We start from the raw sequence: 27,188 nt of genomic DNA on the forward strand, positions 1-27,188 counted from the left end.
TCTTGGTGGATGTTAGCAGTGGACAGTGTGTTAAGGTTGTTTCTCACCCCTAGGGCATGTGGTGGAGTGGTAGGAGTGGTGGACATACCCTACTTGGTTCTGGAGCCTACCCACAATAAACAGGACTTCGCAGATGCTAAAGAGTATCGACACTTGCTGAGGGCAATGGGGGAGCACTTGGCTCAGTACTGGAAGGATGTTGCTATTGGTAATGAGGCTTCACAACTTTACAGGGATGGGGAGGGGGGTCTGGGTGACTGGTGGGACAGAGGGTTGAGCTTACCAGAGAAGGAAGACTTGGTATTCATGCTGCTTGATAGTGACAGCATGATGAATGTTCTTGTTTTGTTTTTTGTGCAGCCCAGAGAGGTATAATCAAGTTTTGGGATGAATTTGGCTATTTATCAGCAAACTGGAACCAGCCTCCCTCCAGTGACCTGCGCTACAAACGCCGCCGAGCCATGGAGATCCCCACCACAATTCAGTGCGGTGCGTCTGACCAGGCAGAGGGAGCAAGGTGGCTGGGATTAGGAGATGGTTCTGCCATGTGGGCTAGGGAGTAGAAACTACTGTTCAGAGGGCAAAGCAGCTCATGGGCAGGAGATGGCTTTTAGTATCTTAGTTTTTCTGCTACCTAGCTAAGCCAATACAGCTCTGGGAACTGGATTCTTTTCTGACTCATGCTTCATCAACCAGATTGTTAAATTGTAATCTAAATTCTAATTGCCAAATATCTTACTGGTGACAATGCACAAGCCAGACATTCAGAGCCCAGAGAGAGGTTTAGGGGCTGGTAGTTTATTTAAAAAAATAAAAACGTAGTCTTATCTGTAAGCTGGGAATACTGAGTAATCATCCCTGAGGGGCTGAACATAAAGTCTCCAAGGGCCATTTTTACAATCCCTCCCTAGGACAGAACTGTGCTTCAGTCTGTCCCCAGTGTCCGTCCGTCCCCATTCCCCCCCGGCTGCATTTTCTAGGACTTTTGAGAGCGTTTCCTCCCTTTGGAACATTGAGTGGGAATAGCTTGAGTATCAAATGGGAACATCCCACACAATTGCCTTTCTTGCCACTAAAGGAGACCCTGGGTATTGACGGGTCTCAGCCTTCCTGATCATCATTTCAATTATTTTTATGATTTTGTTTTTGTTTTTTAAAAGAAAACACTCCACTGTGTTGCAAAGTTTTATCTTGGCAGGAGATGGAAGGTGGTCCCCGATGCCAAGTGCTCCAGCAGCTGGAAAGGGTTATTGTCACCAGACTAATGCCCTGGGAAGTTGTGAGGTCCTCAACGGCCAAATGGGCTTGCTGTCGACCCAGAGGACAGGCTATATGTATGGCTTAAAATCTGTGTGCTGACTGTGTAGTGTGTTCTGTGTAACAGATATGTGTTTGAAATGGCGGACCCTCCCATTCCAGCTGAGCTCCGTGGAGAAGGAATACCCGGATACTTGGGTGTGCTCCATGAACCCTGACCCTGAGCAGGATAGGTGAGTATGAGTGAGGGCCATGGTAGGGAATTGGCATTAATGTGCCTTTACCGTGCTGTTCTGGGCACCTGAGTGGGTATATGATGGCGTTCTGCCTGCATCACAAGATTCTGCCCACAATCCCAGTGAATGTTTCTACTGAAAATGAGCCTCAGTGAACTAGGTAACAATGTTGCCATTAGGTGACATCATTTGTTTGAGGCAACCCAAATGAGGGGATTATCTTCTTTGACACTCTTCCTCTGGGGGGACCTTCCTGCTTCCTTCTCTCTCTCTCTCTCACTCACTTTGTTGGTTTTAGTTTGGAAGTCGGAAGCGAAGAGTGGTGTTGGGCTAATAACTGGGGACACCTATAGAACAGAGATGAGGTACAAACTAAGGGTTGCAAAATGTTGGATAAATACAATTAATTTTAACTACCTGGAAAGTTTGAGGTGTCTGCGTAATTCTGTTAATATCGAGGAAAAGAAAAGCCTGACATAGGTGCTAAATTTCTTAAAGGACTAGTTTTCAGTTAATTCATTCTTTACTCAAAGTAAGCACTGTAAATTTGTGGAGGATGGGTTGTATTTTTTCAAAAAAACAAAGTCTGAATCCCTGCTTTAAGTGCAAAATGGAACTCAGCCTTAACTATGGAGTTCAGCACCTCCATAAAAATACTGGCACACATGCAGTCTCAATGACAGATTCACCTTCCAGGGAGGGAGAAAATTCAGTGTCCCTATTAGAGAAGGGTGGTGGGTAAGAGAATTCTGAGATGTCTTTTAAAAAAGGATAAATTACTTACCTGTAATTCTGTTTCCTTAAATATGCGATTTATCGTGGGATTCCCACTCTTGGAAAATATGTAGCTTAAGGGGTGTTTCAAATGGAAACAAAGAACCATACAGGCAGTGATAAAGGCCATATTAAGTAAGCCAGAATTTAGCTTTGTTGATTTGTTTGGGGGAAGGAGAGAAACCTCCAGACAAGCATGAAGTATAAAACCAGAAAGACTTGAGGATGAGTTGAACAAAATAGCCATCTTGGCTAGCTCAGAACAAGAAAGTTCCTGAATTAAATAAAAACTTGAGGAGGTGGGAGAACTTGTGCTCCCTATTTTGAAAATAGGTTTTGTGAAAACTTAAAATGGAGACCTATTCCTTTTCTGTAGGGGTGAATCATCGCTAGAGTGCATACCTCTGTACACTGCAGAATCCTTGGGGCTGGCAAGAAAAGATGTTTATGATATGAGACAAACATGAGTTAGGTGATAATAGTGAGGAATGCGATAGAAGTCTTCATACACTAAGAATTGGTATCTCGTAAACTAAGATTTGCATGAACTCTGGTGCTTCTAATCTGTTTCAAGTAGAATTCTTCAGACTTAACTGTGTCTAAGAGCGTGGAGGAGGGCCTCGCTGGGAGAGGCCTGTGGTGTGAACAGTTTGTTGACAGGATGATAGGTTTATTAAGGTTGGAACACTAACACCACCTTGTGAATAAAACTTAAACGTTGTGATGAATCAGACTTATCCTTGTAAAATCTCATCTAAGGTGGGTTATTAGTACCTGAAACTTAGCAGCTCTTAGAGCTAAAGACACCGCCACTAGGAATAAGATCTGCCATGTAGGAAATTTGAACTTGCAGGTACTGAGTGGCTCAGCAGTTGTCGTTAGCTTTGTCAGATGATTTTTAACCTAGGCTGAAACAGTTACCATATAGACCAGGCGGAGTTGGTCTTTGAATTGTACTCAGAAGTGACAAAATAGCAAGGCGACAGTCCTTTTGTGTAGAACAAGAAAAGACCTCGTGCACTTGTTTGCACCCTGCTGTAAACCTTTTACACGCACAGTGGAGGGACTTGTAGCTTGATCTCACTTATTTGGAGGTTTATGCCTTTCCATGAGCTGAGTTCTCAGAGACAGAGCTGCTAAGCTGGAAGCAGTGAGGTGCACTGGCTTTGATTGAGGATCTGAGGCTAGACTCTTTGCCTGATAAATTCATCTTTGGATATCTGCCACAGAATTAGGAACCAGACTGCCCTGGCCCACGTAAGGCTGTTGGGTTATCGGATCCTTCCGTTCCTTCTGAATTCTTTCCCAGGACCATTGCTGCCTAAGTCACAGGTGGAAAGGCAGCGAGGAGTCTCCTTCCCGAGTGGAGAGAAGTGTTCCATGCTAAAACAGTTTCTTCCTAAAGCCAAGAATAAAAAACTGCACAGACAGCCTAAGACAGTAGTCCCCAACCTTTTTCGTCTGGCATGTGCGAGACAATGAGTCATGGAGGACCGTGGCAGCAGACGAGCATCTGCTGAAATACCGGCAATGTCAATAGGCATCGCCGCCGAAATACTGCCAACAAGCAGCATCATCCAGAGGCATCGCCGCTGAAATGCCGCCAAAAATCAGTGGCATTTCAGCGGTGACAGCTCTGGATGACGCTGCTTGTCAGCAGCATTTTGGCAGATGCTCGTCCGCCGGCCAGTACACGGGCACACTTAGATGCCCCAGCGGGCGCCATATCACCCATGGGCACTGCGTTGGGGACCCCTGGCCTAAGAGATCCACATCTGTTATTTCCACTGGAGGAAGATTTGATCCAGTACTCTGATTAAGAATTTACTCATGAGATTATATCATTAATGGACTCCAACTGTCTGCTGCCATGTTCTCCTTATACACAGTGCAGTGGACTGATTGTCCACGTGAGTGAGGGCATCACTCTTTGGATTACCCAGTGTCTGAAAGTCCTTAGGGCACCGGGGACTGTCCTCCTCTCCAAAACATTGTGTGTTCTCGTTAGCAAAGCTGCCAGGATCCCTGGGTATAGCATGTGACTGTGTGGGCTCTGCAGCACAGGTGGACACATCTGATCACTGTAATCTGAATGGGCAGCATTTGTAAACCCATTCCTAGTTGGATATTTTCCCTGGCTTGCCTGGGGGAACACCTTTTGCATCCGCTGGGGAAGAAGACTTTAATATGCTTTAAATACGGTACCTAAATTAGGAAGGGCCCTGGCACAAGTTCAGGAAAGAGAAGGATCCAGTAAACTATAATAGCTTCACGCTAGCCTGTTGATCAGAGAGGCCTAGATGTTGTCTGCAGAGGTCCCAGTGATGCTTGCTTCCACAAGGATCTCTTGGATCAGAGATTTTTCTAATGCATGCGTTGGGTACTCCGAGTGCATTTATGGCCATGGGACAACATTCATAGTATGGTTCAAGCTACACATCACCCTTCCCCTTTGTTTGTTAGCATGAGGGCGGACACTGATCTGTCCACCGCATCGACCACTTTCTGCTACCCTCTCCTCAAGGGAGACTGCCTCAGCACAAGTGTTTTCTTAAGGCTCTTCCTTCAGTGTACTGGTGTAGGGAAGAGGAGTCCTCACTGTCCTCCCATGACAGCTGTTCGAGCGTGTTCTCAGTGAAGCTCAGTCTCCGCAGCTTGTGAAATCCAGTACAAACCACGACACACACATCTGCACCAGTCGGGTTGCAGTAAAAATTAAGCCACTGGAGTCTGGCATGTGCACAACAGGCCAAGTGTGGAATCTTAAAACCATTAGTGTAGAGTATGTTTGAGGACAGTCTGAGGTGAACAAGGCTGCCATCCTCAAGAGGCTGCCAAGCAGAATCACCAGAGAGACCTTTCAAGGGGTTTGTGGTAGCCAAGGCAGTGTTTCTGTACAGAAAACAGAGAAATACAAGGTCATTAACCCACAACATATCACCCTCTGCAGTAGAACTGATGGGCAAGAAAATTGGTGCCAGTCAGCTTAAAATTCAGGGAAAATTCAGGAATAGATGAAAAACCAGTTAAAAGGGGCTCTATGATGGTAGCCAAGGGATCTGCTCAGTTGTCAGCAGTAATGAAGGAGCTGACAGTTGGAGGCACCATGGGCCGGAATCACTGACTGTGGCATTTCCCTGTGTGGCCCCTGCTCTCTGAATGGACGTCTCATGCCAGGGAGCTCCCAGCATAAATAGGTTTGTTTTGAACCCTTAAGTTGTAAAGCAGGTAAGCGTCTGTGTTTGCATTTCTGCCTGGCTAAAACCTGTGAATCTTTCTGATTGTTCTTAAGATTAGGGTATTGCAGTAGTAGGGAAACAACTAGGTTTCCTTGAGGCCAATATTGCTCTCCCTAACTGTAAAAGTTTGTTGTAAGACACGTTTTGGTCTCTCGCTGAGTTTGTCTATTATCCTTTTCTCTGCTGTAGGTGTGAAGCTTCAGAACAGAAGCAAAAGGTACCCCTGGGAACACTGAAAAAGGACTTCAGATCACAAGAGGAGAAGCAGAAGCAGCTGACGGAGAAAATTCGCCAGCAGCAGGAGAAACTGGAGGCTCTGCAGGTGAATCTAGAGACCTAGAACAGAGCATGGTGGAGAAGAGCTGAGTGGCCTCCTTGGGCGAATGAATTTTGCTGAGTTAAATGTCTTTCTGAACCCTCTCTCGTTTTGTCATTTGTGTTACTGTAGTGCTTAGGAGCCCTAGTCATGGATCAGGACCCCCTTGTGCTAAGTTGTGTACAAACCAAACAAAAAGACATTCACTCTCCCAAGGAACTTCCCACCTAAGTGTAAGACAGGACATGAGTGAGACCACAGAGTACAAGGAGACCAGGACAGTACTGGTCAGTATGATAGGCAGTAGCCTCAGCAGGCTAGCCACTGTAAAGTTTTTTTTTGTAGGCATAATGGAAAAAGAGAATGTTAAGGAGTGTTTTGAAGGAGGTTAGTGCATTCATTTTGTTGAGGTTTATGGGGATCTCTTCCCACATATGAGGGTCAGCATAGGAGAAAGCATGAAGGTGCTTATTTGAAAATTTAATAATTGAACGATGGCAGCATCATGGACGAACTGGAGAACATATGCCGTGTAGAGTCCAAATCCTGTTCCTCACACCTCCTGGGTTTTATTTTAGTAAAAAAATGAGCAGCAGTAAAACAAAGTTCAGCTCAGACTTTAGGCTTCATTTCTTTTTGGACTCCTCTCTGTGGACTGCTCAACCCCCAATCTATGTCCTCTCTTCATTGGGCCGCTCCTCATTCTTTTATGGTTAGATGAGGTGGTGAACCACCTGCCTTAGTGAGCCAGCAGTACCCGTTTAACATTCCCCAGCACGATCACCATCTGCTAACAGGGTGGGTTTCGGGAAAACACTGACACCTTTTAAAATGACCTTGTTCCTGTTCTTTTACCACAGAAAACAACTCCAATCCGGTCCCAAGCTGACCTAAAGAAATTGCCTCTGGAAGTGACCACCCGGCCTATTGTGGAGGTAAGTACCCCAGCTCCTGTACGGTCCAGTACCATCCTGAACCATTCTGTGAGCCATTCCTGACTTGTTGTTGTTCCTCTCTCCTGTGCACTCTCTTCTCCCAGGACTCCCAATCACTGAGCAGACCTCAACGCCCACGATCTCCTCCTTTACCCGATGTCATTAAAAATGCTCCTAGCAGGCCGCCGCCGCCTCCCCCCAAGTCCATCAGCCAACTGCGAATGGCCCCCCTGGCTCGGCCAGCCATCAACACTCCTAAACTGGCAAGTGTGCTATCCCGGGAGGAAGCTAGTACTTCCAGGACACAGCAGCATATTGTGACTGCGGGAAAGTCAAACAGCACAGTTGTCAGGACTCCTGCCAAACCCATCCATGTGGGGAGGCCACCCCCCATGCTTCTGCAGAACTCCATGAGCCAGCGCGAGACTCCTAGCCCCAAAATTATAAAGACACCAGTGCTGAAAAAACCTGTAGCACTCAAACCTCCCCAGGTGAGTCCATTATTTGCTAGGATGGGAGATCATCAAAGCCCTACCCCTCAACCTGGACAAACCCAGTGTTTACCCAGCATCTTCCTCGCCTCCAGGTGTGAGAGACCCCTCCCCCCACACTATATTAATTGCATAGGATGGAAGAACCGTACTGTGCTAGGTGAGAGCTCAACAATATATCCTCAGTAGGATCACTTGCCCCAGCTGCTTCCTTTGAGACCCCAGTGATTGCCCTGCATGTGGTAGAAACATGGCAACAGGTGCATGGTGACGAAGGATACTGGTGGTGTTTGTGGCTTTCCCTTGTGGCATGGGATGGATATATGTGTGATATGATGTGTGCTAGGACCTTCTGGAGAAAGTCTTGTGGTCAGACTTTAAAAATGACTCGGCACTCAGCTGCTCCCATTGTTCTTAGCCGGACCCGTTGGTTGCTGGAGCTCTTGGTTTAAGTGGCTGTAGAGACACTGAGCTCATCTGAAAGCCTGTCCCCCTACTCCCTTGAAATGAATGGGTGCCACCAACTTTGAGAGTCAGCCAGAAATCACTTGCTGTCAGCAGGCCTCCAGCATCCGCAAGAGGACATTTAACACCATGGAGGATGGAACTGAGGAGGAAGTGGAGCAGAAGAAGGAGAAAACGAAACGGGGCAAATTTGTGGTAGTGAAAGAGGAGAAGAAGGACTCAAATGAAGTGGTGGTTGAGGTGAGGATTGCAGTGAGTTCCCTCTGGCAGGAAAGGAGGTAGTGAGCTCTCATGAGCTTCCTGGGAGATGGCTAATATGAGCTCTTTATGCTTACAGCTCACGGACAGTGCAGGGGAGGAGGAACTAGCAGATCTGAAAAGAGCCCAAAAAGGTGAGGAGCAAACCATTAAACTCAGTTACCATGTTTGTGCCAGAATTGACCATGGTTTGCCCAACCCCAAGGAATTTACATACAGTTTAACCGATTGTGGCTAAGGTTTCTTTAACCATGCTGAAACGTGGCATGCTGGGACCTGTAATCTCTGGGCTGCACATTTATATTAACAGTGAAGGGGGATTTGGGCCTCATTGCATGAATCAGTGAGCTCTCCTGTTTGTAGCATACTGCCACAAAGAGTCAGCAGGGCTGTCTGTGGAGTGTAGCCCCCTCACTTGTTCCCAGGCAGTTCCTCCATCCCTGTTGTGGGTTACAAGAAAAACTTCCACAAAGGGGAGTGACTCATGTCCCATTCCCAGGACACGTAAAGGGTGGTGAAAACTCTAGGTTCTTCTTCGAGTGATGGTCCCTGTATGTGTTCCATATGTGGGTGTGCATGCATGCCATGCGCCTGAGCCTGGAAGCTTTCCTTAGCAGTGTCCATTGATCCGCACATGCATCATGTGTCCCCTTGGGCTCACAGCCAGGGATGGCAGGTTTATAGAAATTTTGGTGGTGGCCAGAACGTGCCCCCCCCCCACTCCACCCCCCACCTGCCTAAGGCTCTGGGAGGGAGTTTGGGTTGGGCGAGGAGGTCTGGGGTGCAGGCTCTGGGCTGGGGCAGCAAATTAGGGTGCAGGCTCTGGGAGGGAGTTTAGGGGTGGGAAGGGGTGCAGGGGTGAGGGCTGGGGGGTGGGGCTAGGGATGAGTTTGGGAGGGGCTCAGGGCTAGGGTAGAAGATAGGGTGCAGGGGGATGAGGGCTCTGGCTGGGGATGAGGGGCTCAAGGCTAGGGCAGAGGGTAGGGGTGCGGGGGGGTGAGGGCTCTGGCTGGGGGTGTGGGCTCTGGGATGAGGCAGGGCTGAGGATGAGTTTGGGGTGTAGAAAGCTGCTCCAGGGCTGGGGCCAGAGATGAGGACTCCCCCCAGCCCTCTCCCTGCTGGCAGCAGTGAGCGCTGGGGGAGAGACCCCCTTCTCCCCCCTGGCAGCACACTCACCCCGCACCTTTGTCACTGCATCCCCTCTCAGGTACAGAAGCCTCCTCACCTCCCTTGTGGTGGTGGGGGGGGGAATTCCATCACATGTGCGCCTCCTCCCCTGCTGCTGCCCCTCACTGGGGTTGAGGGATGGGGCTTCTGCTTGCCCAGCGTGGGGCAGGAGCAGTGACTGTGGGCAGGGGGGGCTGTGCTGGTGGAGGGTCCCGCTGGAAGAGGGAAAGGTCCGAGGCAGAAGGGCAGGGTAAGGGCAGCCTGCCACTGGGAGATGGGGAGCACTAGGACCCTGTGGCAGCAGTTGATGCTGGGAGCCAGCAGATCAGAGTCAGTGTGGAGCTGCAGGGGAGAGGCAGGGATGCTCTGGGACCCGGGGAGGTGTGCAGGGGCAACAAGTGGGAGCTGGGGGACACTTGGGGGAGGGGCAGGGGGGCGTCAGACGGGGCTGGGGGAGAGTCCCAGCCCCAAAACATTGGTGGAGCTGGGCCCCTGGGCCCTGAATATTAATGGCGCCCAGGCACCATGAGCCCATACAACTCGCCGCCCCTGCTCACAGCTGAGGGGATAATAGGTTGTGCGTGTTGGCACCTCTCCAATTCCCTCTTATCACCACATGGCCTGAATAGGAACCCCTGTTCCTTTGCACTTTTAGCTTGACTAAGAGTGTGACCTTGTCCATTTGTGATCTAGTAGTTATAGATTGATTGATTAACTAGTAAGTTAGCAAGCATTAGTTTCTCTCTGGTTGGGGACCTTTCTTCCCCTGGGCTATGCCCCGCATTCTGGGGTTTAAGAACTGTTTCCTGCCCGTGCTCATTCTCTCTGAGCGACAAACATCAGAGGTGCCTTTACAGCCTCAACGAGGCCCACATCGTAGCTTGTTGCTCCATCTGTAGGTCTTTCCCACCCCACACCTGGGAAGAGCTTCACCTCTGTAAACTTAGGTTCATTCCCAGCAGAGGACTGAGGAAACATGAGCTTCCCCCCTGAAAAAGCTGTGTGACGTGCTTTCAGCATCTGTCCAAACCCCCTAACGCCTACCCTTCTGTGTCTCAGACAAAGGACTGCATGTGGAGGTACGAGTGAACAAGGAATGGTTCACAGGCCGTGTCACGGCTGTGGAGATGGGCAAGCATGCCATACGCTGGAAGGTGAAATTCGATTACGTACCTACAGACACCACACCAAGAGATCGCTGGTAATTAACCATTATCTTTGGCTGCAGGAGCTCTGGAGATGTTCCCCCTTCAGCAGGGAGGAGAGGGGGGGAACCCTGTTATATTTTCACAGGTGCTGAAGAGAGGAATAATCCATTCTTATGTTGGGAAGGTTGTGTACACAGGAATGTTTGGAGAAAGTTGCTCTGTGATTGTGAAGGGAACAGGCATCTGTATGTAGGGGGTGGCTCTGGAAGAAGCGGTGTAATTTAGGAGCTGTTGTCAGAGTGACAGGGTCTGGCTAGTCTGGAGAAGGCTGTATGTGACTCCCTGCTACCCCCCTAGGGTAGAGAAGGGCAGTGAGGATGTACGGTTGATGAAGCCTCCCTCTCCAGAGCATCAGAGTCCAGACACACAGCAGGAAGAAGAGGAGGTTGTAGCTGAGCCTTCTACCTCAGACTGTGCCCGAATTGAGCCAGACACCACTGGTCCCAGCAGCAACCAGGAAACTGTGGATTTGCTAGTCCAGACACTCCGGTGGGTTTATTTGGTGCTCACAGCCGTTACCATTTCTGAGCATCTCAATCTCCAAACAAGACTTTAAACTCTACCTGTGGGTGCTTGTTTTCTCTTGGGTAGGAATTGTTTGCGGTACTTCTTACCTCCAAATTTCCCCATCTCCAAGAAGGAGCTGAGTTCCATGAGTTCAGAAGAATTGATGGCTTTTCCTCTGGTGAGTTCAGTGCTTCTCTTTCACACTAAACTTGTGCTGGATCTACAAATGGAAAAATTTCAGATCCCATGTTTCTCTGCTTTGGGAATAGAGGGGTCAAACAGATGTTTCTGGAGTGTTCATCCTCCTGAGGAAATGCGAATGCAACGTTTATTTTACCAAATCATTGCTCTTCAGAGAAGATCTGTTGGGATGCCAAATGGTGAATGATCAGAGTTCTGCCGATTTTTCCCCGTCCTCATCCCTCTGTCCATGGATGCAGTGTGAGCCAGCAAGTGCTTCTTTTGATCCACTGAGGGTCATGTTGCTCAGGGTTAGAAATACCAGGACTTTGTTGTCACAAGGCAACCTTAACTAGCCTGTGAAACAAAGCTTCTGGTTTTATTACTGGATTTTGTCAGGGTTTTTCCCATCCATCTTTCTTCTTTTTTTAATCAGGCAAATGAAGGGACAGTTTTTATAATGTAAAATAAATGAGATGGATGGTGATCAGATGCTGAAATAAAAGGAGTGATGTCCTTTGCTAGGCAAATAACTTCATATTAGCTCTGTCTGGATGCTTCTACCAGTAAATCAGGGAGGAAACTACAATGGAATGGTGGGAGCAGGGTGTGTGGTACTTCTGTGGCCTCAGAGTGAGGAAGGATACATGAGAGTCCATTTCTGAGCTTTGGGCTCTGCTCTTGGAGGAACAGGGCAGCCTGTTTGCTAACTTTCTATGGTAAAATCCAGAAATGAACAGTGTAACTGGTGACTCTGTTGTTTCCCAGGCAGTATCAGAGGTTGGCATCTGGAGTCCCCTTCATTACTATGGGCAGATTGCAGCTGCTGGGGGAATTCTGCTGGGGGTGGGGCTTTGGTGTTCCTTGATCTTGTCACAGAATATTGACTCACTTTGTTTTGTCTACCTACAGAAAGAATATTTCAAACAGTATGAGATGGGTCTGCAGAACTTGTGCAATTCCTATCAGACTCGTGCTGATGCCCGGGCCAAAGTCTGTGAGGAAAACCTCCGCAGCTCAGAGAGAAAACTTAAAGAGACAGAGGAAAAACTGCAGAAGCTGAGGACTAATATTGTGGCACTTCTGCAGAAAGTGCAGGAGGTGGGTGAGACCCCAGGTGCAGACTAGAATTACTGAGTGCCACTGGATTGGGCCCAGCTGAGACACTGGGGAAAGTTAGGACTTCACTTAGCCCACAATTTGATTACATTCCAGTTTTGTCTTTGGTCCTCAGTAACTCAGTGTTCTGTGTTGCAGGTGGGGTTAAATTCCCAGAGCCTGATTTTTCACTTTCTTATAACTTTTGTGTGGGTGCATGATGCTGCTCCTTGCGTGAGTGGGGAGTTCTGGTTTACACCCCACTGTCCTCAGGTGTCAATGACTACACCAACAGCTAGGCAGAGGAGAAACATCCCTTGACTTTGGCCTTCTCTGCCGCCAGGGGCCATGTGTGCAGAAGAAGCTCTGTACTTGGCTCCTGGGGAGAGGGAGTACTTCATATGTCTCAGTAGCAATCCTTGGGACTGGTTAAGAAGTGGTGATGTGCTCTGGCTGGAATTTCTGCCCAGTTCTAAAGCAGGACGGTGTCTGATGTGGAAACTGGAGTGTACGGTTGTAAGGTGGGAGGGGAGCATCAGGGCTTCAATAGGGTTTGGGGCGTGGTTGGCTATTAATGAGGCCACAGCTAGGAAAGCTGGCAGTGCTACCGGTAAGTATTCATCTGCAGTATAAACGTCTGAAGTTCTTCACTCTTGGAATAGCAATGAATCCTGCAGGCCGGGCTTAAGGGGGATTGACAGGAATATTATGGCAAGGGTTGCTGCAGAGTTGTCTGAAGAGAGAGATCACAGCATTTCTCTCCCTGCTTCCCATCCCCTGCCCCGATGTATCTACTGTAACATCTCTTCTTCGTCAATGATGGTCCCGATTGTATTCCACTGATGGTTTACATGTGTGCCATGCATCTGGAGCTAGAGAATTTGAAAGTGGTGGTGTCAGTTGGCCCACACATGCGCCCTTGCTTTGCCTTATGGTTTTGTCTGAAGTGACAAAGGGCAAGGCAGACTGACTGCATCTCCAGTTCCTTACCACCACCACTTGGTCTGAGTCATACCTGCTTAAAAAAGGAAAGTCAGAATTTTACATAGTTTGTTTTAGTCTAGTTTTTGCTGTTTTTACTGTAGTTTAGTGTCTAGTAGAAGTTTTTAGGCAATAAGAGACTTTGGGGAATCCATTTACCTGTCCCTCCATCCCAACCCAGCACCCATACCTGTTCTGGATTATACCGATGATGCCAGGGTTTAAGGTCTGCGCCTCCTGAACATGATTGTTTTCAGTCAGCTGCGAGCAACATCGCTGCCTCTATTGCTTGGAGAAGCCCATGTTTCATCCAGGTGTAGTATCTGCTTGTCCTTCCCAAGCCATAACCAGGAAGGCGGGCTCTCTGCCTCAAGAAGCACCTCATGGAGGTCTCTATGCGGCTACGGTGAGATCCACGCCAGGGCACCCCCGCTGTACATCAGCCTGAGAAACCCAGGAATGCATCTCTGACCTCGGAGATAGAGTCCAGTTCTGCTGGTACCAGTAGTACAGACCCCATGCTGGGGCCTACTCGAGAGGCAAGGAAGCACATGCCATGTGCATGGCAGTAAATCTTCCTCCAGGCCCAAGGACGATGATTCACCCTCCACGAGTTCCAGCCATGGAGAAGCAGTATGTTCCCAAGCTCACAAGCATGACAAGAAATCACAAAAGGCCAGTGGATCGGCCAGTACCGAGCACCAAGACGCACGCACCTTCTGAGTCAGCCTGCCCTAAGTCAAGGGAAATAGTGGCTTTGAAACAGTCCTCTGCTCCAGCTCCACTTCCAGCTACAGAGCCTGTGCCACTGACTCTGGAGATGTTGGAGATCGTGCTTGGGCCTCATGAACTCTTAGCTATAGGGGAAGCGAGGTCCCTAAGCCTTCCTCTACAGTCTGTGCCTAGGGAGGTACAATCTCCAACCCAGGACTTGCTTCAGTCAAATTGTGCTTCTATCCTTTCCCCTATGGTTTATAGCAGAGGTTCTCAACCTTTTTCTTTCTGGTGCCCCCACAACACGCTACAAAATCTCCACGGGCCACTGGTACCACAACAACTGTTTTTCTCCATATAAAATCTATGGCTGGCATTAAGGGTAGGAAGCAGGATAATTGCCCGGTGGCCCATGCCACAAGCAGCACCATGAAACTAAGTTGCTCAGGCTTCAGCTTCAGCCACAGGTGCTGGAGCTCAGGGCCCAGGGCTGCAGTCCTCCATAGTGGAGCTTCAGCTTTCTGCCCTGGGCCCTAGCAAATCTAACGCCAGCCATGCTTGTTGGACCCCCTCAAACCAGCTTGTGGCCCCCAAGGGGCCCCAGACCTTAGTTGAAAACCACTGGTTTATAGGGTTCCAACAGTACCACTTTTGGAACCGAAATCCTAGTTTTCATCATCAGAGGATTTGGATGGAGCACAAGGGCCACCCATCCGCTACTGCCACTATGAGTTACTCAAAGGGGCCTGCAGCTTCATAGCAGTACCCTCCTTTCCCCCAGCAGAGAAGCCACTGGTAACCCACTCCATGGGGCCCTCTGCAGCATGTGCTGGATCGATCCTGTTGGCTGTACTGGGGGTCCTGGCCTCAATATCCACCTTCAGAATCTTCCTGTTCAGCAAGAGAGGGTTTGACCCTATTCCCACTTCAGGCATCCTCGAGTAGGTGATCAGAACTGGTTTTGCAGGATGAGCCTCTCCATCTGGTTCCACTGGTACTGGTTCCACAGCAGGGACAATTTCCATCGTCTTCTCCAGACACAACAGTGATCTTGGCTTCTCCCTTGCATCCAAATGGCTTTTGCCAGTTCTAAGACCTCCTACACGGGGTGGCTGAGGACCTTCATATTCCTTTGGAGGAAGTACAGGACAAACAGCGCCCGTTTCTGAACATCCTTCAGGCCTCAGTACCGACCAGGGTGGCTCTACCAATCAATGATGCCATTCTTCAGCTGGCTGGAACTGGAACGGGCAGTTCAGGTGTCCCTCCCCCTACTGCCGTGTGCTACTCCTGCCCTCTGCCTCTGAGCTGTTCCTGGGAGCCTCCTGCTTGCTGTGCAGGGGGTGGGTGGGGAAGAGGGGTACTGATGTCAGGGGATCCCTTTTCCCCCTGCTCCTGTACCCCACCTCCACAGAGCAGGGGGGACACACGACAGAGCTCAGGACAGAGGGAGCTTGCTGGCAGCAGCTGCTGTCTCAACGTTCTGATTTACTTAAAAAGGCAGTGTACTTAGAGTGGGGTCAGCGTACTTAAAGGGGCAGTGTGTGTGTGTGTGTACCTAGAACCTAACCTCTCACCCCCCTTTACATTAATTCGTATGGGGAAATTAGATTTGCTTAACATTGTTTTGCTTAAAGTAGCATTTTTCAGGAACATAACTACAACATTAAGCGAGGAGTTACTATACATATAGCTATGGGGTCTGCGTTTCTATTTTCCCACTGCTCACCCAATTCCTCGTGATCCAAGCAGCAATGGAATAGGCCAGGCAGCAGTACCCACACTGCACCCTGGCAGACAAGGGGGGAAGCGACTGGACCTTCTGGGTTGCAAGGTCTTCTCATCAGCTAGCCTCCAATTTCAGATCTCGAACTACAAATATGACTCTCAACTTTACTGACAAACTCCACCAGCAAGGTCAAGCCCATTTCCAGGCTATCCTGGCGGAGGGCAAACTGGTCATGAGAATGGCGCTGTGGACGCAGCAGATATTTCTTTGCACGTGATGGCTTATTTGAATCGTCATGCAGGGGAAATCACAGCTACGTTCATCTGGTTTCCCCAGGGAGGTACAGAATACCGTGGATGACTTCCCTTTCGATTAGTCTCGCCTGATTAACTAGAAGACCGATAATTCCCTCCACTCCCTCAAGGATTCTACGATCTCTGGGTAACTACACACCTGCATCTGCACCTGCACCTGGCTGGCTGCTAACAGCACAATCCAGGGACAAGCTTTGAGCCTCAGCCTGCAAGTTACCCAGATTACTTTCCTTCCCTGGGGGTGAGTGTAAATGTTGAGAAATCAACTCTGGTTCCTGCACAGTCCCTGGATTTCATAGGGGCCTCCATCAGCATGGTCTCAACATGAGCCTTCTTACTGAGGGACAGGTTCCAGACTGTTCAGGAACTCGTTGCCTGAGTAGTCAATGGTCCTTCTGTTCTGGACAGGAATTGCCTATCCCCCTGGCCACATGGCAGCTTGCACATATGTGAGCTTCACTCACCTTCGACTTAGCTGTCTTTAGCTGTGGCTCCAGAGGGTCTACTCACCCATGCGACATACTATGGACTTTCTGCTGTCAGTCCCCCCAGAGGTGCTTTCCTCCCTCTGGTGGTGGATGGACCTGAGCCAGGTCTGCACTGGGATGCCTTTCCTCCCATCCTTCCTGGACACAGCGATCATCCCGAACACATCACTCGCCAGAAGGGATGCCCACATGGGCGAGCTCATGATGCAAAGGTCTTGAACCCCTTGGGAATCTAGAATGCACATCAGTATATTAGGCTTCAGGTGGTATCGAGAGAATCTCGCATTTCTTCCATCCATTCACTCTCATCATGTCTGACTACACCACCACCGTTTATTACATCATCTAACAAGGGGGCATGAGGTCAGCTACACTGTGTGTGGAAGCAGTTCATCTGTGGGATTGATGCATTGCCCATAAGACCCTGTTGTCAGCAGCCTATCTTCTGGGGACTCAGAACATGACTGTTGACTCTCTCTCTGCAGAAAATACATAGTCGATCACAATTGGGAGCTTCACAACACCGTAGTTAACGACATTTTCAGCCTGTGGGGGACTCGAACCAGGGACCTCCTTGCCTCCCACACCAATAGCAAGTTTAGTACATACTGCTCTCGGGGGGAAGGCTCTGAACCCATTCCCAAGGTGATGCCCTTGTCCTCCACTGGTCAGACCAGATCAATTACACCTTTCCCCCTCTACTGCTGCTGCCACAAGTCCCCCCACAAGATCAGAAGGGAGAAGACCACAATTATTCTGATCACCCCTTTCTGGCCAGGCCCGTGCTGGTTTCCCCACCTTCTTTACCTGTCAGCTTCTCCCCTGCATCCTTTGCCAACTTTCCTAGAGCTGCTCATGCAACACGGCAGCCGGATCAGGCATCCTGATCCACAGATGCTTCACCTCAGAGCTTGGTTTTTGTATGGGCATCTTTGCTACAATGGAAATGTTCATTGGCAGTACATCAATGGAGATTTTTAAGAGCAGGTTAGACAAACACTTGTCAGGGATGGTCTAGATCAGTGCTTCTCAAAGTGGTGGTCCGCAGACCGGCATATCGGCTGCCCGTCTGCAGCGAGTGTTATCATAAGAGCATCGAATAGGATAATATGCCACCGGTCCCTGGCACATTAGGGGAAAAAAATTGCTGGTCCCCCACATCAGATATCTAGACCAATGCTTCTCAAGCTAATACTTATTCCTGCTGTGAGTGCTGGGGACTGGACTAGATCTCAAGACCCTACCAGTCCTATAATTCTAAGATATCCTCTCAAGCAGTAGGACAGAAAAGGTGGGGGAGTTGCATTGTATGTCAGAGCAGTATGACTGCTCAGAGCTCCGATATGAAACTGCAGAAAAACCTGAGAGTCACTGGATTAAGTTTAGAAGTGTGAGCAATAAGGGTGATGTTGTGGTGGGAGTCTGCTATAGACCACCAGACCAGCGGGGTGAGGTGGATGAGGCTTTCTTCCGGCAACTAGCCGAAGTTATGAGATCGCGGGCCCTGGTTCTCATGGGAGACTTTAATCACCCTGATATCTGCTGAGAGAGCAGAGAGCAATACAGCAGTGCACAGAAAATCCAGGAAGTTTTTGGAAAGTGTAGGGGACAATTTCCTGGTGCAAGTGCTGGAGGAACCAACTAGGGGCAGAGCTCTTCTTGACCTGCTGCTTACAAACAGAGAAGAGTTAGTAGGGGAAGCAAAAATGGATGGGAACCTGGGAGGCAGTGACCATGAGATGGTTGAGTTCAGGATCCTGACACAAGGAAGAAGGGAGAGCAGCAGAATACAGACCCTGGACTTCAGAAAAGCAGACTTTGACTCTTTCATGGAGCTGATGGGCAGGATCCCCTGGGAGAATGACATGAGAGGCAAAGGAGTCCTGCCGCCAGGGGCCATGTGTGCAGAAGAAGCTCTGTACTTGGCTCCTGGGGAGAGGGAGTACTTCATATGTCTCAGTAGCAATCCTTGGGACTGGTTAAGAAGTGGTGATGTGCTCTGGCTGGAATTTCTGCCCAGTTCTAAAGCAGGACGGTGTCTGATGTGGAAACTGGAGTGTACGGTTGTAAGGTGGGAGGGGAGCATCAGGGCTTCAATAGGGTTTGGGGCGTGGTTGGCTATTAATGAGGCCACAGCTAGGAAAGCTGGCAGTGCTACCGGTAAGTATTCATCTGCAGTATAAACGTCTGAAGTTCTTCACTCTTGGAATAGCAATGAATCCTGCAGGCCGGGCTTAAGGGGGATTGACAGGAATATTATGGCAAGGGTTGCTGCAGAGTTGTCTGAAGAGAGAGATCACAGCATTTCTCTCCCTGCTTCCCATCCCCTGCCCCGATGTATCTACTGTAACATCTCTTCTTCGTCAATGATGGTCCCGATTGTATTCCACTGATGGTTTACATGTGTGCCATGCATCTGGAGCTAGAGAATTTGAAAGTGGTGGTGTCAGTTGGCCCACACATGCGCCCTTGCTTTGCCTTATGGTTTTGTCTGAAGTGACAAAGGGCAAGGCAGACTGACTGCATCTCCAGTTCCTTACCACCACCACTTGGTCTGAGTCATACCTGCTTAAAAAAGGAAAGTCAGAATTTTACATAGTTTGTTTTAGTCTAGTTTTTGCTGTTTTTACTGTAGTTTAGTGTCTAGTAGAAGTTTTTAGGCAATAAGAGACTTTGGGGAATCCATTTACCTGTCCCTCCATCCCAACCCAGCACCCATACCTGTTCTGGATTATACCGATGATGCCAGGGTTTAAGGTCTGCGCCTCCTGAACATGATTGTTTTCAGTCAGCTGCGAGCAACATCGCTGCCTCTATTGCTTGGAGAAGCCCATGTTTCATCCAGGTGTAGTATCTGCTTGTCCTTCCCAAGCCATAACCAGGAAGGCGGGCTCTCTGCCTCAAGAAGCACCTCATGGAGGTCTCTATGCGGCTACGGTGAGATCCACGCCAGGGCACCCCCGCTGTACATCAGCCTGAGAAACCCAGGAATGCATCTCTGACCTCGGAGATAGAGTCCAGTTCTGCTGGTACCAGTAGTACAGACCCCATGCTGGGGCCTACTCGAGAGGCAAGGAAGCACATGCCATGTGCATGGCAGTAAATCTTCCTCCAGGCCCAAGGACGATGATTCACCCTCCACGAGTTCCAGCCATGGAGAAGCAGTATGTTCCCAAGCTCACAAGCATGACAAGAAATCACAAAAGGCCAGTGGATCGGCCAGTACCGAGCACCAAGACGCACGCACCTTCTGAGTCAGCCTGCCCTAAGTCAAGGGAAATAGTGGCTTTGAAACAGTCCTCTGCTCCAGCTCCACTTCCAGCTACAGAGCCTGTGCCACTGACTCTGGAGATGTTGGAGATCGTGCTTGGGCCTCATGAACTCTTAGCTATAGGGGAAGCGAGGTCCCTAAGCCTTCCTCTACAGTCTGTGCCTAGGGAGGTACAATCTCCAACCCAGGACTTGCTTCAGTCAAATTGTGCTTCTATTTCACTAGCCCACAATTTGATTACATTCCAGTTTTGTCTTTGGTCCTCAGTAACTCAGTGTTCTGTGTTGCAGGTGGGTTAAATTCCCAGAGCCTGATTTTTCACTTTCTTATAACTTTTGTGTGGGGCATGATGCTGCTCCTTGCGTGAGTGGGATTCTGTTTACACCCACTGTCCTCAGTGTCAATGACTACACCAACAGCTTAGGCAGAGGAGAACATCCCTTGACTTTGGCCTTCTCTGCCGCCAGGGGCCATGTGTGCAGAAGAAGCTCTGTACTTGGCTCCTGGGGGAGAGGAGTACTTCTATTGTCTCAGTAGCAATCCTTGGGACTGGTTAAGAAGTGGTGATGTGCTCTGGCTGGAATTTCTGCCCAGTTCTAAAGCAGGACGGTGTCTGATGTGGAAACTGGAGTGTACGGTTGTTAGGTGGGAGGGGGGCAGCTCAGGGCTTCAATAGGGTTTGGGGCGTGGTTGGCTATTAATGAGGCCACAGCTAGGAAAGCTGGCAGTGCTACCGTAAGTATTCATCTGCAGTATAAAAGTCTGAAGTTCTCACTCTTGAATAGCAATGAATCCTGCAGGCCGGGCTTAAGGGGGATTGACAGGATATTTATGGCAAGGGTTGCTGCAGAGTTGTCTAAGAGAGAGTCACAGCATTTCTCTCCCTGCTTCCCATCCCCTGCCCCGATGTATCTACTGTAACATCTCTTCTTCGTCAATGATGGTTCCGATTGTATTCCACTGATGGTTTACATGTGTGCCATGCATCTGGAGCTAGAGAATTTGAAAGTGTGGTGTCAGTTGGCCCACACATGCGCCCTTGCTTTGCCTTATGGTTTTCTGAAGTGACAAAGGGCAAGGCAGACTGACTGCATCTCCAGTTCCTTACCACCACCACTTGGTCTGAGTCATACCTGCTTAAAAAAGGAAAGTCAGAATTTTACATAGTTTGTTTTAGTCTAGTTTTTGCTGTTTTTACTGTAGTTTAGTGTCTAGTAGAGTTTTTAGGCAATAAGAGACTTTTGGGAATCCATTTACCTGTCCCTCCATCCAACCCAGCACCCATACCTGTCTGGATTATACCGATGATGCCAGGGTTTAAGGTCTCGGCCTCCTGACATGATTGTTTTCAGTCAGCTGCGAGCAACATCGCTGCCTCTATTGCTTGGAGAAGCCCATGTTTCATCCAGGTGTAGTACTGCTTGTCCTTCCCAAGCCATAACCAGGAAGCGGGCTCTCTGCCTCAAGAAGCACCTCATGGAGGTCTCTATGCGGCTACGGTGAGATCCACGCCAGGGCACCCCGCTGTACATCAGCCTGAGAAACCAGGAATGCATCTCTGACCTCGGAGATAGAGTCCAGTTTGCTGGTACCAGTAGTACAGACCCCATGCTGGGGGCCTACTCGAGAGGCAAGGAAAGCACATGCCATGTGCATGGCAGTAAATCTTCCTCCAGGCCAAGGACCGATGATTCACCCTCCACGAGTTCCAGCCATGGAGAAGCAGTATGTTCCCAAGCTCACAAGCATGACAAGAAATCACAAAAGGCCAGTGGATCGGCCAGTACCGAGCACCAGACGCACGCACCTTCTGAGTCAGCCTGCCCTAAGTCAAGGGAAATAGTGGCTTTGAAACAGTCCTCTGCTCCAGCTCCACTTCCAGCTACAGAGCCTGTGCCACTGACTCTGGAGATGTTGGAGATCGTGCTTGGGCCTCATGAACTCTTAGCTATAGGGAAGCGAGGTCCCTAAGCCTTCCTCTACAGTCTGTGCCTAGGGGTACAATCTCCAACCAGGACTTGCTTCAGTCAAATTGCTTCTATACCTTCCCCTATGGTATATAGCAGAGGTTCTCAACCTTTTTCTTTCTGTGTGCCCCCACAACACGCTACAAAATCTCCACGGGCCACTAGTGTACCACAAACTGTTTCTCCCATATAAAATCTATGGCTGCATTAAGGGTAGGAAGCAGGTTAATTGCCCGGTGGCCCATGCCACAGCAGCAACCATTGAAACTAAGTTGCTCAGGCTTCAGCTTCAGCCACAGGTGCTGGAGTCAGGGCCAGGCTGCAGTCCTCCATAGTGGAGCTTCATCGCTTTCTGCCCTGGGCCTAGCAAATTCTAACGCCAGGCCATGACTTGTTTGGAACCCCCTCAACGCTGTGCTCCCCAGGGCCCCAGACCTTAGTGAAGACCACTGGTTTATTAGGGTTCCAACAGTACCACTTTGTGAACCGAAATCCTGTCTTCATCAGAGGATTTGGATGGCATACAAGGGCCACCCATCGCTACTGCCCACTTGAGTTACTCAAAGGGCCTGCAGCTTTCATAAGCAGTACCCTCCTTTCCCCGCAGAGAAGCCACTGGTAACCCACTCCATTGGGTGCCCTCTGCAGCAGTGTGCTGGATCGATCCTGTGGCTGTTACTGGCGGGTCCTGGCCTCAATTCCACCTTCAGAATCTTCCTGTTCAGCAAGAGGGGTTTGACCCTATTCCCCTTCAGGCGTCCTCGAGTAGGTGATCAGAACTGGTTTTGCAGATGAGGCCTCTCCATCTGGTTCCATGGTACTGGTCCACAGCAGGGACAATTTCCATCGTCTTCTCCAGACACAACAGTGATCTTGGCTCTCCCTTGCATCCAAATGGCTTTTGCTTCTAAGACTCCTAACGGGGTGCTGAGGACCTTCATTTTCCTTTGGAGGAGTACAGGACAAACGACGCCCGTTTCTGAAAATCCTTCAGGCCTCTATTACCGACCAGGGTGGCTCTACCAATCAATATGATTGCCATTCTTCACCTGGCTGGAAACTGGAACGCGGCAGTTCAGGTGTCCCTCCCCCTACTGCCGTGTGCTTACTCTGCCTCTGCCCTGAGCTGTCCTGGAGCTCCTGCTTGCTGTGCAGGGGGTGGGTGGGGAAGAGGGTACTGATGTCAGGGGTCCCTTTCTCCCTGCTCCTGTTTACCCCACTCACACAGAAGCAGGGGACACACGACAGAGTCAGGACAGAGGGAGCTTGCTGCAGCAGTCTGCCTGTCTCAGTTCTGATTTACTTAAAAAGGCAGTGTACTTAGAGTGGGGTCAGCGTACTTAAAGGGGCATGTATGAGGTGTGTGTGTGTACTAGACCTAACCTCTCACCCCTTTACATTAATTCGCTATGGGGAAATTAGATTTGCTTAACATTGTTTTGCTTAAGAGTAGCATTTTTCAGGAACATAACTACACATAAGCGAGGAGTTACACTTATACTATAGCTATGGGGTTGCGTTTCTATTTTTCCCACTGCTCACCCAATTCTCGTGATCCAGCAGCAATGGAATAGGCCAGGCAGCAGTACCCACATGCACCCTGGCAGACAAGGGGAAGCCGCTGGACCTTCTGGGTCAAGGTATCTTCTCATCAGCATAGCCTCCAATTTCAGATCTCGAACTACAAATATGCTCTCACTTTTACTGACAAACTCCAACCAGCTAGGTCAAGCCCATTCCAGGCTATCCTGTGCGGAGGGCCAAACTAGGTCATGGGAATGGCGCTTGGTGACGCAGCAGATATTTCTTTGCACGTGATGCTTATTTGAATCGTATGACGGGGGAAATCACAAGCGTACGGCGCTCATCATCTGGTTTCCCCAGGAAGGTACAGAATTACGTGGATGACTTCCCTTTCCGATTAGTCTCGCCTTGATTAACTAGAAGACGCATAATTCCCTCCACTCCTCAAGGCATTTCTCGATCTCTGGGGTAACTCACACCTGCATCTGCACCTGCACCTGGGCTGGCTGACTAACAGCACCAATCCAGGGACAAGCTTTGAGCCTCAGCCTGCAAGTACCCAGATTACTTTCCTTCCCCTGGTGCGGTGAGTTGAAATGTTGAGAAAATCAACTCTGGTTCCTGCACAGTCCCTGGATATTCTAGTGGGCCTCCATCAGCATGGTCTCAACATGGAGCCTTTCTTACTGAGGGACAGGGTTCTCAGACTGGTTTCAGGAACTCGTTGCCTGGAGTGTCATGGTCCTTCTGTTCTGGACCAGGAATTGCCTATCCCCCTGGCCACATGGCAGCTTGCACATTATGTGAGCTTCACTCACCTTCACTTAGCTGTGCATTAGCTGTGGCTCCAGAGGGTCTACTCACCCATGCGACATACTATGGACTTTCGTGTTCAGTCCCCCAGAGGTGCTTCCTCCCTTTGGTGGTGGATGGACCTGAGCCAGTCTCACTGGGATGCTTTCCTCCATCCTTCCTGGACACAGCGATCATTCCGAACACATCACTCGCCCCAGAAGGCGATGCCCACATGGCGAGCTCTGATGCAAAGGTCTTGAACCCCTTGGAATCTAGAATGCACATCAGTATATATTAGGCTTCAGGTGGTATCGAGAGAATCTCGCATTTCTTCCATCCATTCACTCTCTCATGTCTGACTTACACCACCACGTTTATTACATCATCTACAAGGGGGCATGAGGTCAGCTCACACTGTGTGTGGAAGCAGTCATCTGTGGGATTGATGCATTGCCCATAAGACCCCTGTTGTCAGCGCCTATTTTCTGGGGACTCAGAACATGACTGTGACTCTCTCTCTGCAGAAAATACATAGTCGATCACAATTGGGAGCTTCACAACACCGTAGTTACGACATTTTCAGCCTGTGGGGGACTCGAACCGGGACCTCCTTGCCTCCCACACCAATAGCAAGTTTAGTACATACTGCTCTGGGGGAAGGCTCTGAACCCATTCCCAAGGTGATTGCCCTTGTTCCTCCACTGGTCAGACCCAGATCAATTACCCTTTCCCCTCTACTGCTGCTGCCACAAGTCCCCACAAGATCAGAAGGGAGAAGACCACAATTATTCTGATCACCCCTTTCTGGCCAGGCCCGTGCTGGTTTCCCCACCTTCTTTACCTGTCAGCTTCTCCCCTGCATCCTTTGCCAACTTTTCCTTAGCTGCTCATGCAACCCGGCAGCCGGATCAGGCATCCTGATCCACAGATGCTTCACTCAGACTTGTTTTTGTATGGGCATCTTTGCTACAATGAAATGTTCATTGGCAGTACATCAATGGGATTTTTAAGAGCAGTTAGACAAACACTTGTCAGGGATGGTCTAGATCAGTGCTCTCAAAGTGGTGGTCCGCGACCGGCATATCGGCTGCCCGTCTGCAGCGAGTGTTATCATAAGAGATCGAATAGGATAATTGCCACGCGTCCCTGGCAATTGGGGAAAAAAATTGCTGGTCCCCCACATCAGTATTCTGACCAATGCTTCTCAGTAATACTTATCCTGCTGTGAGTTGCTGGACTGGACTAGATCTCAAGACCCTACCAGCCCTATAATTCTAAGATATCCTCTCAAGCAGTAGGAAGAAAAGGTGGGGGAGTGCATTGTATGTCAGAGCAGTATGATGCATCAGAGCTCCGATATGAAACTGCAGAAAAAACCTGAGAGTCACTGGATTAAGTTTAGAAGTGTGAGCAATAAGGGTGATGTTGTGTGTGGGAGTCTGCATAGACCACCAGACCAGCGGGGTGAGGTGCGATGAGGCTTTCTTCCGGCAAACTAGCCGAAGTTATGAGATCGCGGGCCCTGGTTCTCATGGGAGACTTTAATCACCCTGATATCTGCTGAGAGAGCAGAGAGCAATACAGCAGTGCACAGAAAATCAGGAAGTTTTTGGAAAGTGTAGGGACAATTTCCTGGTGCAAGTGCTGTGGAGAACCAACTAGGGCAGAGCTCTTCTTGACCTGCCTGCTTACAAACAGAGAAGAGTTAGTAGGGGAAAGCAAAAATGGATGGGAACCTGGGAGGCAGTGACCATGAGATGGTTGAGTTCAGGATCCTGACACAAGGAAGAAGGAGAGCAGCAGAATACAGACCCTGGACTTCAGAAAAGCAGACTTTTGACTCTTTCATGAGCTGATGGGCAGGTCCCTGAGAATGAATTGAGAGGAAAGGAGTCAGGAGAGCTGGCTGTTATTTTAAGAATCCTTATTGAGGTTGCAGGAACAAACCATCCCGATGTGTAGAAAATAATAGTAATATGGCAGGCGACCAGCTTTGCTTAACAGTGAAATCTTTGCTGATCTTAAATGCAAAAAGAAGCATACAAGAAGTGGAAGCTTGGACAAATGACCAGGGAGAGTATAAAGATATTGCTCAGGCATGCAGGAGTGAAATCAGGAAGGCCAAATCACACTTGGAGTTGCAGCTAGCAAGAGATGGTAAGAGTAACAGAAGGGTTTCTTCAGGTATATTAGCCACAGGAAGAAAGTCAAGGAAGCATGGGCCCCTTACTGAATGAGGGAGGCAACCTAGTGACAGGGATGTGGAAAAAGCTAATGTACTCAATGCTTTTTTTTGCCTCTGTCTTCACAAAACAAGGTCAGTTCCCAGACTGCTGCACTGGGCAGCACAGTATGGGGAGGAGGTGACCAGCCCTCGGTGGAGAAAGAAGTGGTTCTTGAACTATGTAGAAAAGCTGGATGAGCACAAATCCATGGGCCGGATGCACTTCATCTGAGGGTGCTAAAGGTGTTGGCGGATGTGATTGCAGAGCCATTGGCTATTATCTTTGAAAATTCATGTGATTGGGGAGGTCCCGGATAACTGGGAAAGACTAATGTACTGCCATCTTTAAAAGGGAAGGAGGAAGATCCGGGAGGCTACAGGCCAGTCACTCACCTCCAGTCCCTGGAAAAATCATGAGCAGTTCCTCAAAGATCATTCTGAAGCACTTAGAGGAGAGGAAAGTGATCAGAACAGTCAGCATGGATTCACAAGGGCAAGTCATGCCTGACTAACCTAATTGCCTTCTATGAGAGATAACTGGCGGTTTTGATGAGGGAGAAGCAGTGGATGTTTATTCCTTGACTTTAGCAAAGCTTTTGATACGGTTTCCCGCGATATTCTTGCCGGCAAGTTTAAAGAAGTATGGGCTGGATGAATGGACTATAAGGTGGATAGAAGCTGGCTTAGATCGTCGGGGCTCAACGGGTAGTGATTCAATGACTCCATGTCTAGTTGCAGCCGGTTTCAAGTGGAGTTGCCCCAAGGTTTGGCTGGGGCCAGTTTGTTCAATATTTTCATTAATGATGTGGAGGATGGTGTGGACTGCACCCTCAGCAAGTTTGCAGGTGACACTAAACTGAGAGGAGTGGTAGATATGCTGGAAGTTAGGATAGGATACAGAGGGACCTAAACAAATTAGAGGACTGAGCAAAAGAACCTGATGAGGTTCAGGTGCAGGTCCTGCACTTAAGATAGAAGAATCCCATTCACTGTTACAGACTCAGACCGAATGGGCTAGGCAGCAGTTCTGCAGAAAAGGAACTAGGGTTA

At 49.3% G+C, this 27,188-nt stretch overlaps 1 protein-coding gene across 6 annotated transcripts in view; it reads left to right on the top strand.

The window, feature by feature from the left end:
* Positions 1 to 27,188, top strand: part of MORC2 (MORC family CW-type zinc finger 2) — a 112,515-nt gene that overhangs the window by 71,532 nt on the left and 13,795 nt on the right. For 3 of the 6 annotated variants that reach the window (XM_032768346.2, XM_032768350.2, XM_032768349.1), the window contains 12 exons: positions 54 to 208; positions 361 to 489; positions 1,385 to 1,490; positions 5,696 to 5,828; positions 6,683 to 6,757; positions 6,862 to 7,248; positions 7,807 to 7,953; positions 8,051 to 8,105; positions 10,198 to 10,339; positions 10,644 to 10,835; positions 10,938 to 11,031; positions 11,946 to 12,134. In XM_032768346.2, coding sequence (XP_032624237.1) covers positions 54 to 208; positions 361 to 489; positions 1,385 to 1,490; positions 5,696 to 5,828; positions 6,683 to 6,757; positions 6,862 to 7,248; positions 7,807 to 7,953; positions 8,051 to 8,105; positions 10,198 to 10,339; positions 10,644 to 10,835; positions 10,938 to 11,031; positions 11,946 to 12,134 — 1,804 coding nt within the window. Of the gene's footprint in view, positions 1 to 53; positions 209 to 360; positions 490 to 1,384; positions 1,491 to 5,695; positions 5,829 to 6,682; positions 6,758 to 6,861; positions 7,249 to 7,806; positions 7,954 to 8,050; positions 8,106 to 10,197; positions 10,340 to 10,643; positions 10,836 to 10,937; positions 11,032 to 11,945; positions 12,135 to 27,188 lie in introns of those variants that run through there. The other 3 variants (XM_032768348.2, XM_032768352.2, XM_075060133.1) reach the window with 3 other exon arrangements.

Source organism: Chelonoidis abingdonii, chromosome 22 (assembly GCF_003597395.2).
Source record: "Chelonoidis abingdonii isolate Lonesome George chromosome 22, CheloAbing_2.0, whole genome shotgun sequence".
Lineage (NCBI taxonomy): Eukaryota > Metazoa > Chordata > Testudines > Testudinidae > Chelonoidis > Chelonoidis abingdonii.